The sequence below is a fragment of the Aethalodelphis obliquidens genome, unplaced genomic scaffold (genome assembly GCF_003676395.1).
Source record: "Aethalodelphis obliquidens isolate GAN/ISIS:26980383/991018 unplaced genomic scaffold, ASM367639v1 scaffold2, whole genome shotgun sequence".
NCBI classification, from domain to species: Eukaryota; Metazoa; Chordata; class Mammalia; order Artiodactyla; family Delphinidae; genus Aethalodelphis; species Aethalodelphis obliquidens.
In genome coordinates this window covers 35807265-35822720 of record NW_020837946.1, presented here as the reverse complement: position 1 = coordinate 35822720, position 15456 = coordinate 35807265, and the positions used below count along the sequence as shown (strand labels likewise).

Genomic DNA, 15456 nt, shown 5'->3' with positions numbered 1-15456 from the left:
TCTTGCTAGGGCTGCCCCCATAGTAGGGAAGGGATGAGGTGCGTGAGAGCAAGGACTAAAAACGTCTGGTTAGGTGCATGGAATACGTACAAAGAGGAAGCCCAAAGTGAAACAGAAATGAGAAACGTCTTTCGGGAGATGAAGGCATGGAGATTTATTTGAGAGGGAGCCCCTTTAACTGGGCAGCAACTTCTTTTCTAACTTAATATTACACTGAACTATTTTCTATTTTAAAAAAAAAGAAAAAGAAAACAGCAACAATAAACAAGTTTTAAATGAGCAGGCTTACTAATTTTAAGATCTGAAGCCACAAGCAGGTAAATAAATTTCACAATAAAATGTGGCTCATACTGTGAATTCCATTTGTCTGACATCAGTATGTCATTTTATCGAGACTGCACTAATGGACAAGTTTTCTCTGTACTGAATTTCAGCTTTACTCATTTGGAAGTCCACAGAAACGCATCTGTTCACTACAGTAACGACAAGTTGAATAACGGAATGCGAGTCATTTTAAGTGTGCATTGTGTCTTTAAGATTAATTTGACTGGTATCATTTTAAGGTGCCCTGATTTTTTTTTCACTTTACTTTCTTCTTCTTTCTTTCTTCCTTTCTTTTTTTTTTTTTTTTGGCAGTGTTGATTTGTTTTGTTAAATACATACCTCAAAAATTACCCATCAAGCTGCCAGATAGGAAGCCATAGAATTAAAAAAAAAAAAAAAAATCAGGGACAAACACAGAAAATAAATAGGAATTCAAAAATAGTCACCCCACCCTGAGAGCAGGCCGCAGTTTATCAAAAAGCCAAAGCGACTCACTGTGAAGTGGTTTTTTTAATACATAAACAAGTCTCTTCTTTAAGAACTCATTTCACAGTCTATTCTTTCGGATTGTAAAGTTCTCTGTCCCATGCAATTTAATATATATATGTAAATATATAGATATATACATATACATATACACACACACTTGTAGCTTCCTTCATTTATTTCATAGGTCTTTTCATCCTGGAACTTGCCTGGTGTCTCTTCCATAAGTGCAAGGATAATGAAGGCAGAGTCTCCTGTGATTATAATGACTACGATCCAGTCCATTGTAAAGCGTAACACTTTAGTGTCTTTGCCAAGGCGATGTCTGATTCAGAAATACTGAACTTATTCAGTCTACAGGTGTATCCTGTGCAACAGAGAAATGTCAAAAAAAAGGTAAGGAAAACAAAACAGACCAAGAAAAAGACAAAAATAAAATAAAGCAACAACAAAAAAAGTTTTTAAAGAAACTAAAACAGAAAATCCTTGGACCGATGTATTGCTTTGCCTGGTGGCAGTTCACATTATCTCTGGTCAATTTCAGCAGGCACCGCCTTGCTTTTCTCCGCACTCTCCTCCTCCGCCTCCACTTTGTACATCTCCTCCGAGCCTTCCTCGCTGTCATTCTCCTCCGACTCCGTCAGCAGCTCCTCGTCCTTATACTCGGCCACGTCCACCACCGAGCCCAGGTGTTCCTTGAGTTTCCCATGATGCTTCACGTGGTACCGCTGGTTCTGGAAGAACTTGATGATGGTGTGTTTGGGGAGATCCAGCTGAGCAGAAAGAGTGTGGATGGCTTCCTGGTCAGGGTACAGGCCCACGTCATGGATGAAGCTCTGGAGGATGCCTAGGGCTTCCAAAGAGATCTTTGTGCGAGACCGAGGCTTTTTGGTGCAACTGTCTTCAGTCGGAGGAGGCGGGGGAGGTGCTTCTTCTCTGGGAGGGGAGCTCTCCTTGGCTGGCTGAGACTGCTGTCTGTGCAGGACCTGAAAATTAAAATTTAAACAAAATTAACATGTGATTCACAATCTCACCTTTCAAAAGCCATCAGCCCAGTGAAATAGGTGTTGTCTAGCTAGCACTGTAGTGATGCTGTAGTCATGGTAAGTTCAGGTCTTCTGAAAACTTAAAAGAATTTCTGGAGATTCAGAATCTCCTCTACAAAGCAAGAGGTTAATAATAGTAATGTTTCCATTCTGAGGCACAAAGAAGTTAAGTCATTTGTTGCCAAAGGTCATTCGAATTCAAAGGATCTGGCTCCAGGGCCTTGCTGTTAACTAGCGTGGTGTGCTACCTCTCTGAAGCCCAATGACAAAGAAACCGGACCCAGACGAAAAGTGCAGGCTCTACAAATGAGATCACATGGGCTCACGTCCAGACTCTTCCCCTTAGCTGGGTGTCCTTGTGCAAGACACTAAACATCTTTAAGCCTCAATTTCATCATCTATGAAAGAAAGATAAGACACTGACTTCCTAGGGATGTTGGAAGGATTAAATGACACAATGCATGTAAAGAACAGTGCTTGCCTTAAACCAGAGGTTGACAAACTTTTTCAGCAAAGGGCCAAATAGGAAATATTTTAGCCTTAGCAGGGCCATACCGTCTCTGTTGTGATGCCTCATCTCTATAGTGTGAGCATAAACAAATGAGCATGGCTATGTTCCAATAAACTTTATTTATAAAAACAGGTAGCAGGGACTTCCCTGGTGGTCCAGTGGTAAAGAATCTGCCTTCCAATGCAGGGGACTCGGGTTCAATCCCTGGTCTGGGAACTAAGATCCCACATGCTGCAAGGCAACTAAGCCCAAGTGCCACAACTAGAGAGAGAAAAATCCACACGCCACAACTAGAGAGAAGCCCATGCGCCGCAATGAAAGATCCTGCGTGCCACAACTAAGACCCAACGTGCCAAATAAATAAATTAATTAATTTTAAAAAAACAAAACAGGTGGCAGACTGGATTTGGTCCATGGGCCAGAGTTTGTTCACCTCTGGCTTAGGGCAAACATCCTATAAATGATAGTCATTATTATATCAGCCTCATAATTACTCTTAGAGTATAACAGTGGAATAAGTATTTGAGTCAGAAAATCAATTCTCCATAAAATTAAGAACAACTTTTGTTTATTTTCTTTTAGCCCTGATCTTAATCCTTAAACAAGAATGTTTTTTAAAAATATAAAAACTTCCAAATTAATTAAAAGACATAATTTTTTATTAAATTATGCCCTTTAAATGACTAGATTACACTCATATAAATGGACCTCCTCAGTATTACTGATGTCAAGGAGACAGCAGTGAGTGGTGGCTTGAAGCAAGATTTTGGTTCCCTGCCCAGGAATTGAACCTGGGTAGCCTGGGTGAAAACCAGGAATCCCAGCCACCAGTCCAGCAGAGGCTAGAGAACAAACTATTCATCCTTTGTTCTGCAATCCACTTCCTTTTTTTTTTTTGTTATCCTTCATGTCAAGGTTTTCTAGTTGTAATTAATTTAAATTTCTCTTTCATTTCTACCTATTCCCCACTCATTAGAAAACAAAACAAAACCGAAACAAAAACCTCTAGTATTTAAATACTAGATCCAAGTTGGAGCCACTCCTGCCTGGGGTGCCACATCAGCAGATTGAACTTTCATGTTGCTATAAATGCTCTGCTTGACCAGAAACACAGTGTCCTGTCAGCAAATCCCCAAATGCAACGCCAGCTCTGGGCTCCATACTCACTTCTTCGCTCTCTGATCTTTCTAAATAAGGTCAGATATGCAACCCCAGACAATCATGCCCTGTTTTCTGTGTCGCCACTTCTAATGCTCTATAAAACTGGCCCAAAATCCCTCTGGAAGAGTGTTCCACTGCTTGTGAGGAACTGTACCCCCTACAACCCATGGATTGTTCCCCTTGAATAAAGGACATCACACTGATTACTACATTGGTTTAGTTTTGTCATTTGACACTAGTTAGGCAAGCTTATTCTTGATCCTCATAACTGCTTCTTCAGCGTCATCTCTGCATGGAAAAGTTTCCCATTTTAATATTTATGAACTTTTTCAATCTGACTAAAGAAAGAGAAAGCAATACAGAGGAGATTGTCCAAACAACTCGCCCCTGTCCCCCTCAGAGGCCTATGTGAGAAGGACTTCCTGGAGAGGGCGCATGGGACCCTGAAGAGGAACTCAGCTGCTGCTCACACCTTGCAACATCAGCGGCAGTGCTATAACAGCGAAAGGTTCCCATTAGAAAGTATTATGTCAACTCCAAAGGCAAAGACCGAATTTCCTCCACTCAGATCAGTGTCTAACATCCTGGAAGTTCCCAAGACCTTTAAGAATAGTGAGTTCACTTTTTAAAAAAACACATGTTTCTCTTATACCATTCTCTCCTATTTTAGGTGGTGTTTTCCATGTTAGAGTAACAAATTAAACATTTTCCAAAGTTCAGGGGGAACTCAGTCCAGTCAATGAAGAAGAAAACGTGTCTAGTTACACGAGAGAAACATTGGTACCACCACTACCAGCACCACCACACACTACCCAGATGACAAATTTTTTTTAAACTACAAAACATCAACATCAAAGCAAGCATTTAAGAAAACAATCTCTGCCATTTATCCTAGTCTCAGAGACTACCTGATGAAAAACTAATTTCTTACCGATGTGAAAATGTCAGTCTTTTCTGTAGAATTTAATAGATATTAGGGCAGATGACATTGTTACTTAGGTAACAGAAGAGGATTAAACTTTTAAAATAATAATTCATAACAAGTAACAATCAAAATAACAATAAAAGGATAATCAAATGCAAATAAGAATACCCATTATAATAAGCTGATGGCTGGTGGCAGAAAGAAATCTAAAACAGAAGACCATAAACAGTGGCACTGAAGGTCCATATAGTGTCGACCAATTAAAATGAATGTTCTTGACATTTCTTTACCCCTTTCAACTAAGAGTAAACGCATGTGGTCTGCTGTGGTAAGCAGGCATCAGCAAAAAAGTGAGAGCTCCATTACTTCAACATCCTAATTATAGCTGGCAAGGAGAGGAGATCTGCACGGTGGACCCACACTGCTCATGGCAGCTTTGATGGCAGGAAGGTATTTGCTCTGAGGTTGTAAGATTGTAATCTGGGCAGCTTGAGCACTGTAATACATGAACCTCTACATCAACAGGTGAAGATTATTTTGGGGGGGGGTCAGTAAGAAGGAGAGAGACTGAAATTACATAGGAATATGTACCCACACAACATGTATACGCAAGCACAAGGACCCCCTTTTAGAGCAATTGCGATAATTGGAAAACAAAAGAGAATTAAAATGCCCCATTTTTAAAATTATGCTTGCCTTCTGTAGTAAAAGTCAGCATAACGGTTCCACTTAATTAAATAATTAGATTGGTTCTTTAGGGGTTTTCCATTGTGCATTGGTTAGATTTAAAGAGATTTTCCAAAACTATACTTTGAAGTTACTATAATCTTTCTGCACGATAGGGTTCGTTCTTCTCCTGAGGTCCCACCAATTGGCCTATTTCACCCCCCTTCTAACTTTGAACCTAGCAGTAGTAACACACAGATACAGAGAAGCCACACATGAAATGGAGAGACAATAATCATAGTAGCCACCACTTACTGAGCGCTTACTCTGTGCCAGACAGTTTTAAGAACTTTACATCGATTAACTCATTTAGTCCTCACAGTTCCTTGTGAAGGTGCTACTTGGATCCAGAACAACCTAGAAACATGGAGCATCTCAGGAACACCCTCAAAATTGGAAATTTTAAACACAGAGCGCTGTCAGTCTAAGATAGTAGGTTTCCACGGAACAATGACAATGTGGCTGCCATCAGAGGAGAGGAAGATGTTTCTCAGAGAGCTAGCAGCAATGGAAATGATCTACAAAGTGAGATATCCTGTGTCAGGTCAGACGATGCTCTATATTGGGAGCCATGACAATATTTGCATGAAGAAGGTTAAATAATATTTCTGGTATCTTCAAGCAGATAGGAAGGAGTGTAATATTCATAACATCTGAGGTGAAAAGAGTCCCCAAGTTACTCTGTCCCAACTATCTTCATTCCCCTGAAATGTTCTGATTACTCCAGGCAGAGAGTTATTTATTGTCTTCTATAATTTTTAGCAAAAAGAACTGCCTACAGGGCTTCCCTGGTGGTGCAGTGGTTGAGAGTCCGCCTGTCGATGCAGGGGACGCGGGTTCGTGCCCCGGTCCGGGAAGATCCCACATGCCGCGGAGCGGCTGGGCCCGTGAGCCATGGCCGCTGAGCCTGCGCGTCCAGAGCCTGCGCTCCGCAATGGGAGGAGCCGCAACAGTGAGAGGCCTGCGTACCGCAAAAAAAAAAAAAAAAAAGAACTGCATACATTTCCTCACTAGCCACCTGCAGTAGCTTATTATTATGACAAACAATCAGGAAATTCTTCTTACTGTCGTGTAGTGCTTCTTCCAGTGGTGTGAATACTCTGAACAAAAACAGAGCAGAGCCTACTGCTTACGATGTGGTATTCCCCAGGCGGGGAAATCAGTCCAAATGCTCTCCCCAAACCCTCCATCTAAACAGCGGGATCAAGTCACCTTTTCTGCACTTTCCCACATCTTGACTAACTAATGCCAACTCTTTTAGTCTCGTCTTCATAGGACAGGTTTCTGAACACCCACTTAAGTGAATTTTAGTTTTTCTGTCTGAACTTCTCAGAGATGTTTGAAACTCGTTGTTTGTTAACTAGAATGACTCAAGTTTGGTCCCTGTCCCCAGCCAGTACCCTGAGTAACTCCGGCCTGAGGTCATGTCATTGATTCCCGCTGGATGGACTACACGCCATCCTGTTCCTCAGCTCATCTGACAGTTCACGCATACATTTCTGGCTGATTGACTCTTTGAAACCACAAAATTTACAATTACTGCAACCAAGACAGAGGATGCCCTGTCATCTGAACAGAGATAGGCTCTTTCCTAACAAGTTCTTCCCAAGCCCAGATTATTGTTTTCTGGTATTTTTTTAAAAAAAGGTTAAGTATAATGGAGCAGCTACCCAGATATTTATGTAAATCTGCCCAAGTCTGCACACTTTCCAGACTCATCCTTTTTCCCCTTTTTCAAAAGGGGCCTAGCAGTTGACCTTTCTATTCCTAAAGTCTCTCATCTCTCTTCACATGACTTTCCCAAATAACAGAATATATCATTCTGTAAAGATAGCTATCCATCCCTTTCCTCTTGACCTTTGCAAACTGAAGCCTGACAATTCATCCTATCTCATTTTGGTTTGGATTTTTCTCCATCACAACTGAACTTAAATTAATCTGGTCGGCAATTCATTTCTGATATTGATAATTTCTACAAAGAGAGTTTTAAAAGGTTTATTTAAAAGCCTCTTTCTTTTTTTGTAGCTTCTATTGTTAGTTTCTTAGGGTTTGCAGCAGTGAAATATCAAGGTGGCTTCAACAATAATGATAATACTATTAATATTAATAATAGGTGCTGGCATTCATGTAAAGTTTATTATGAGCCTAACACTGGCCTAACTGCTAAAAATATATTTTCTTTTCACAGTAATACTGGAGTAAGCATTTTTACTCCATTTATGATGAGAAAATTGTGGTTCAGAGAGTATAGGTAATTTGTGTGAGGCCTCATAGCTTCTAATTAGCAGGATTGGATATCTAAAACATATCTGATTTTAAATCCCGTGCCCTTAAACATTATGTTCTCCTGTCTTCTGTGCACAAGATCACATAAGAAAATTGAACAGAGGCTCTAGAGTAGAGGAGACAGACCATAAATAAGATATCAGGTAGTAATAAATACTATAAGCAAAAATAGAGCCAAGCATAAGGAGGAGAACTGGGGGCAGAGGAAGTTATTTTAGATTCGGTGGTTCAAGGAAGGCTCCCTAAGGAGGTAGGAGTTGAGCAGAGGCCTGAAGGAAGTGAGGACCAAACCATGAAAAAGAGCAAAGCAGACCAAGGGAAACAGCAAGTGAAAAGGCAGGGAGGCAGGAGTACACTTGGTATATTTGAAGAACTGCAAGGAAGGCAGCATGTTAGAGCCGTGCCACCCAGTACAACAGATACTAGCCACATACGGCTACTGACATCTAAATTCATTAAAACTAAAAAAAAGAAAAAACTGAGTTCCCTCAGTCACACGAGCCACATTTCCAGTGCTAGATAACCACCCTGTGCAATACCATACTAGACAGCACAGATACAGCACATTGCCACCAGCACTGCCATCACAGGAATAGCTCGGACAGCCCTCCGCTAGAGAGAAATGACAACTGAGGGGCTGCCAGGGCCGGAGCCAGAGCAGCAGGGCCTTGGCATTCTACTGTCAGTAAGGTCTACCCTTACTGTGACCTGCAGTCATGTCCTCTGATCTAGCCCCAAACACAGCAGGACTTGAAAAACAACCACTAATACTAGAGAGAAGAGAAATATTCATGTATCCACACACTAAGTAAGAAATACTCAGCTCATAATATCAATATATTACTGGACTTTCAACATAGTATCACAAATAGCAACACTATCATAAAAACAACCAGAAGGATGTATCGGCACTTCTATCCTCAAGAGAACGGGGACTTCCCCGGTGGCTCAGTGGTTAAGAATCCGCCTGCCAATGCAGGGAACATAGGTTCAAGCCCTGGTCCGGGAAGATCCCACATGCCACGGAGCAACTACGCCCGTGCGCCACAACTAGTGACTCTGCGCTCTAGAGCCGGTGAGCCACAACTACTGAGCCCGCGTGCCACAACTACTGAAGCCCTCTTGCCTAGAACCCGTGCCCCGCAACAGGAGAAGCCACCGCAATGAGAAGCCCATGCACTGCAACGAAGAGTAGCTCCCACTCGCCGCAAGTAGAGAAAGCCTGCTCGCAGCAACGAAGACCCGGTGTAGCCAAAATAAATAAATAAATTGGGGAAAAAAAGAGAGAATGGTAAACTTACATTTAACTGATGGCTGCCTTCTTCATCAGAAGTGCTTATCATGTCTAAAAGAAATTATGTTTAAAACCATCGACCTCGGGTTGAGTAAAAAAAAAAAATCCATTTATCAGATATTTATGGAGTATCTATAGTAACTGGACCTATTAATTTACAAAGCTTTCTAGTAAGGAGTCCTGTCTCCAACAGTTGGCTGTTGATGAACAAGTTATGGGTAAGACATAATCAAATAGAAACTTAAAAGTTTAATAAGTCTTGCCTTCCTATTTATTCACTAAAATCTCATCAGGCTGAAATATGACATACACGTGTATAAATGAACATGGAGATGGCGATGAAGAAAGAAAGGTTGTAAATGTATTCAAAAGAGATATCAACTTCTAAATAAAACCCAACACCTTCTTGCCCAGTGACAAAACACAATCGTAATAAGGATATATGTTGTTTTTCTGCCTTTGAAACTGAAAAGTTTAAAAACACAAGGACAAAATGGTACTGTGACAAAAGCTGACTAAGAAAGATAAAGCAGCTCTTCTTAAACCACTCAGTGTTCAAATAGATTTTGAAGGCCTCAATGAAAACCAGCTGGAAGCCATGTGTAAAAAATAATGGCTTTTGCCTGCAGGGAAGGAAGTGAGATCCTAAATGATTAAGTTTAGGAAAGTATATAATTCACTGTATCATTATGGGGTGAACTGGATTACTTATAATATGCCGAGACTTTGTGGTCTTTTTTATATAGAGAAAATGAGAAATTATTAAGGAGGTGACTGTATAGGGTGGCTGATCCAGTGCGGTAATAGGTAATAGGTTAAAATTGGCTCCCAGGTGGCCACATCCCCCTCTCTCTGACAAGCCTCACCCACAGGAGTGAGCCTCACCAGAGCTTCAGGTCCTACGTGGTGATGTGCATCAACAGGAGATGACTTCTAACTGCATTTGAGTTAATATCAGAATTATTTTTACTTGTTTAATTTTACCTCATCTAAAATAACAGAATGTAATATAGTTGACCCGAAGAAGGAAAGCATTCTTCCACTAAAAATCCTGAGAAAATATATTTACCAGGCAATGAGAACAATTGGTTAGCACAACTGGAAAGCCCTCATGCATAACTCAATTAGAATTTGTTAAATGAATAAGTGCTGCTATTTTTAAAATATACTATATGTAAAATACCATATAACTGAGATATTTGTCTTAAGTTTCAGCAACCTAGCTCTACCCCCTAGTTTTCCCTTTTTTTCAAAATCAGCACTTAAGACTGTTAATTTTAGCTCAAAACCTCAGTGGGGAGAATTTAGCATTAGTAATTAATAATTAATAGAACTATTATACATCTATCTCATTATTGGACTATAAGCTACATATTGGCACACATAAGTGCTCAGTACATCTTTGTTCTGCTGCACTGGATTAATTCCATATTCTCTCTTTCTTTAATTGCAGACCAGTTACTATTTTTGTTCTGTACAACGTATTGTTTTTTCTTTCTATTATTCGTTTGTAGCAAAACTATGTTTTAAAAGTAAAGAAACTGTCACTCATTATAGGAACTTACATCTAGCAGGTATCTGAGAGCAAATATATATATATGTATATATATATTTTTAACCATTTTTTTTTGTGTTAAAAACAATTCCAGGGCATCACATAATCCTTAAGATTGCTTTTACATAAACCTTGTTAGCAGGAGTTGTGAGGTCACAAAGTTCTCGTTTTGAATCCAATCTTTATCCCCCAAAGCACATATGCTTACTAGCCTTGCAGCTGTGAGCAAGTTTCTTTCTCAGAGCCACAGCGTTTGTTAATCTGTAAAATCTTCCTTGTAGTTTTATGAGGATTAAGTGAGATAATGCATGCTAAGTACTTAGCAGAGTTCTTGTCATAAGTAAGGTTTCCGGAAGTAGTTTCTGTCATTAAAAAATGAGAGGACGTTTTAAGAATCAGCAGTATAATGCCTCACGTAGTTTTCTGTAACTACACTTGTTATGAAAATTAGCAACAAATTCAGAGATCTGTGTGTCTTTTCACTCCAAAAATCTACAGATCTACAAAGGAGAAAGTCCACCAATAAGCTGTCTTATTTCTTTCATTCATATACTGCACACATCTTAGTTCTTCCACATGGCACCTAGCACGTGGAAGTTGCCGCTAAAGCATCTGTCACATGGAATTACACCTCATAATCATAATTCCTTTCAGGGTGACACCTTCTATATGCACAACCTGGGATCCTCTTAAGATGACCTCCTTTATCGGTTCTAGACATGTGATCCACGGTCCCCTGGGGGAATCCCGATATCCCCACAGAGAGGTCCATGAATCAAAACTATTTTCATAGCAAAACTGAGACATTAGTTGCCTCTTTGACGGTGATAAAACTTGTACTGATGGTACAAAAGCAATGGTGGGGAAACTGCTGGCCTGTTAGCATAAGTCAAGTCAGTGGCACCAAACTTCACCAGTAGTTGTGTTCTTCACTGCCACATACACACAGTAAACATGCAACTTTCATTTAAGAATATCCTGATGAAGCAGTAATGTGGTATTAATTATGTTAAATCTCAACTCTTGAGTATACTTCATTTTAATAGTCTGTGTGAGGAACTGGGAAATACACATCATGCACTTCTGTGGCATACTGAAGTTAAGATGCTTCTCATGAGAAAGAGCATTTGTGAGATGGTATGAGCTGACAGCTGAACTAGCACCTTTGTCTTGGAATAAATATCATTTTTACTTGAAGGAACCAACAGGCAAACTATGATTATTCAGACTTGGGTATGTGGCAGATATTTTCTTAAAAATAAAGTAAACCTATCAATTAAAAAAAAAAAAAAAACCAAAAACCTGGTAGTATTTGTTGCCAATGATTAAATTTTACCTTTCAAGCAAAAACCAGAATTTTGGAAAACTTGTAGCTTCCCTAAAAGCTTAGCAGTTCCCTAATACTTAAAGACTTCCCTGATGATACTGGCGGTGATTTAAGAAATTTTAAAAAATATGTCATACAATGAAATGTGTCAACATTTAGAAGATCTGAATAACTCCATATATCAATATTTTCTAAATGAGCACTGCATGATATTATAAAATTATGAATAGGTAAAAGACCCATTCAAAGTGCAAGGCAGACCAATGAATTATAATGTGAAAAAGTATGAAAGTTCACTGATAGGATTTTAGATTCTACTCTGCAGCCAACCTTTAAGAAACTACCACTTGTAGAGTTTTGTATAGAAGAAGAATGATCATAATTTCCTGGGAAGGCTATTAAAATATCCCTTCCTTTTCTAATTGCATGTCTGTGTGACGGTTGATTTCCTTCATTTACTTCAACCAAAACTACACTTTGTATCAGAATGAATGAGAAGCAATTATGAGAATCCAGTTGTCTTCCATTAAGTCAGACATTAAAAGTATTTGCAAATATATATGTAAAACAATGGGACTCTACTTATTTTTTTTTTGTTTTGGAGATAGTTATCTTCATAAAAATATATCATTTACATGTAAATATTATTTACAATTATTTTCAGACAAACATTTAAAAGATTTCTCAGAACTAATTTCTAATATGGTAAATATTGATAGATATGCACATTTTTGGAGTCCTTAATAGTAAGAATGAAAGGGGACCCTGACACCAAAAAGTTTGAAAACTCTGTACCACATGAATCACTTTGAATATATAGCCTTGTCTTTCCCCTAATGAAAACCAAGCACTTTACTATAAAATACAAAATGGACCTTACAGTTAATAACATCCTTACTTGATCTCAGTCACCTAGGAAAGTCTGAAAGAATGAGTGTAGGAGAAAGTACACATGCATTACGATTTGCCTCTTGACTTTATCTCTGAGACATTTTCACAGGCAAAACATATCAGCCTAGGTACACAACTCAGCACTATTTCTAACTTCAAATGATGTTACTTGAGTTGGCTCTTATGGTTCTAATTTCACATCCTAACGTTATAAGACTTATTAAAAACCGTGGTTTAGTTTTGTTGCTTTTTTTTGGATTATACAGTATCCTAAGGTCAAAACTCAGGAAATCTGTTATTAAAAAAAAAAAAGTATCCATGAAGTGATGACAAATTGCGGACTACAGGTGTTAGATTACATTTTGACTCCAGGCAGGTTTAATATAAGTTGGTCTCCTTTTACAATTGCTCTTAGCACATACAGCTATGGGAAGGGGGTTGGGGGTTGGGGGTCGGGGGAGAGAATAAGAACCAAAAAAAAAAAAAAAAAAAAGAGTAGAGTTCAATAAAAGAAGACCATGTCGAGAGAAATCAATACAAACAAGCAAAACGGTAGGAAGTCTAACATGGAAATATGTGTTCAATTTCATCCAGCCTTAGTCTGAGTTTCCTCTAATATTGTAACCAAGATGGTATTGGAACATCGTGTATGTTTTTAATGCAGTTTAATAATTGTTTCTCAAAATAAACACTTTGGCCAAAGATAAAAGCATAAAAACACTGTGACACAATAATCTGTTAAAATAAACTTGGGGGTTTAGAGGAAGCTTCTTAAAACAGCCTTTGGCTTATATCATTTCCTCTTTGGTAACAAATTGAGAACAACTATACCAACGACTTCGATATGGCTTGGGTTAAAAAATGTGTCATAGTCATCAATCTGACTTTGGGGAGTGGCCAGAATCTGTAAACCCTGAAGAGGTAGCTAGCTGGGTGAGCTGCTTTTCCAATATAAGGAGATGAGCTGATAGCAAATTAAGCAGGGTCAAGATGAGTAGCCATATTTCAATCAAATAGACTCCATGATACATAAAAAACAATTCTCTCTTCTATTAGAATGTAAGAGAGATAAAACATAGACATATATTGAACCTAATGGCAATTATAACTTTCCCTTCATCAGCGTCATAGGATATATAGGTTTATTTGCCCATTTAGGACCTAACGTGACCAAAATCATTCCACAAACATAACAGAATTCATGGGAGAATTCAGGAAGAGCAGACTCTTCAGGAAAGTCCAGGCCACAACCATGTGTCCTTCTTCCTGGGAGAAACCATCTCCCAGCCCACCTACCCCAATCCCATTTGCCTGACACCCATGAGCATCCATTTCCTCCTGTTTCCATACACCTCCACCACCTTTCACAATGTCGTCCCAAAACACAAAACTTTGCCTCAAAACGAATAGAGAAGGCCTATCTTTTGAAGATCAGATTCAAGGTACAGATAATATTAAAGTGTCTTTAAAGACCTTATATTTGAGTTAAAATGAGTAAAGAGTAACATGACCAGAGCTGACAGTTACCTCTGGGATTCAGATTTCTAAATGACTGCATGACTTGTTTCATTGGTATAGTTGAGAAAAGAGTGGCTTTTGCACCAGCATGGATGAAAGAAGAGCTCCTACATCAAGTTAAAGTTAAGTTAAAGATAATGAAGAGTGTAAAACGTTAGGATGATATACGTACCTGGAATTCATAATGGTATTAAAAGAACCAACGTGGAAATTCATGACACTTCATCAATGGCAAAAGGGCAAGAGAGAAAGATGTGCAAAGGTTCAGGATAAGAATGATCCATTAGAATTCTTAAACAGTTAATCTAGTTGGCTAAATAATTCTCAAGTGAAGTAAAAATGTAAACCAAATGAAAACAACTTCATCAAATGCCAGTGATACATGCATGACCCAGTAAGCTCTGAAATTTGCCTTTTTAAAACAGATTCAAGGTAAGCTTAAAAGAATAGAATACATTATTGAGCTCTGCTTTATTGTACTTCTCAGATATTGCGTTTTTTACAGATTGAATGTTTGTGGCAACCCCACATTGTCAGATGATGGGTAGCATTTTTTTAGCAGTAAAGTATTTTTAAATTAAGGTATATACATTGCTTTTTTTCTTTTTAAGACAAAATGCTCCCACACAACTAACAGACTACAGTATAGTGTAAACATCATTTTCATATACACTGGCTTGCTTTGTTGTGGTGGTCTGAAACTGAACTGGCAATATCTCTGAGTTATGCTTGTACAGAAACTGCTTCAGATAAATAAATTGCATCCAACAAGTTTAACTAGAGCAGAGTTTCAATTCCTTTTAAGTGAAAACATGTTAAGTTAAAGGAGGTAGAGAATATATATATTCTACAAGAACAGATATCATGTAGGCAGCCAAGAACTGCATCAACGAAGACTTAAAATAATGATTCCTGAGGTAAAGCACTAGAGTCAAAATTCAAACCACTTAGAAATCTCTTACTATTTAGAAATCCAATGACAAAAATAACTTGAAAACACCTATTTGGTAAAGAATGACTTAGAAACAAAGATGATATGGGGGAAAGAATGTGTACACTTTAAGTCATAGGATCTCAATAAATTATATAAGCTTCATTGAACTAAAACATCATTCTTCCTGATTTACATACAGATTATATGATGTGAGTTGGGGGTTGTATGTTAAATTTAATCATTCAAATCCTATAATTAGTATGTATTCCAAGTGGTTCGCCATCCTTTGGCCTTCTTGTTTCTTAAAAACAAAATAACAAACTAATCTCACAATGGCGATAGGTCCTGTTGTATTTATTCTTCAGATGAGAAAATGCATACACAAAATTGAACTCTGATCCACAAATCACAAACCCCTGAGTCTAACATATAACAAATATGCCCTTACTGCTGTTTAGGTGGAAAATTGGGA

At 38.6% G+C, this 15456-nt stretch overlaps 1 protein-coding gene across 3 annotated transcripts in view; it reads right to left on the bottom strand.

Moving 5' to 3' along the window:
• Nucleotides 1-583: 583 nt before the first annotated feature.
• SATB2 (SATB homeobox 2) overlaps nucleotides 584-15456 on the bottom strand; it is a 192176-nt gene continuing 177303 nt past the window's right edge. For all 3 annotated transcript variants that reach the window (XM_027124972.1, XM_027124950.1, XM_027124960.1), the window contains exon 11: nucleotides 584-1796. In XM_027124972.1, coding sequence (XP_026980773.1) covers nucleotides 1335-1796 — 462 coding nt within the window. In that variant the 3' untranslated portion in view covers nucleotides 584-1334. The remainder of the gene's footprint in view (nucleotides 1797-15456) is intronic.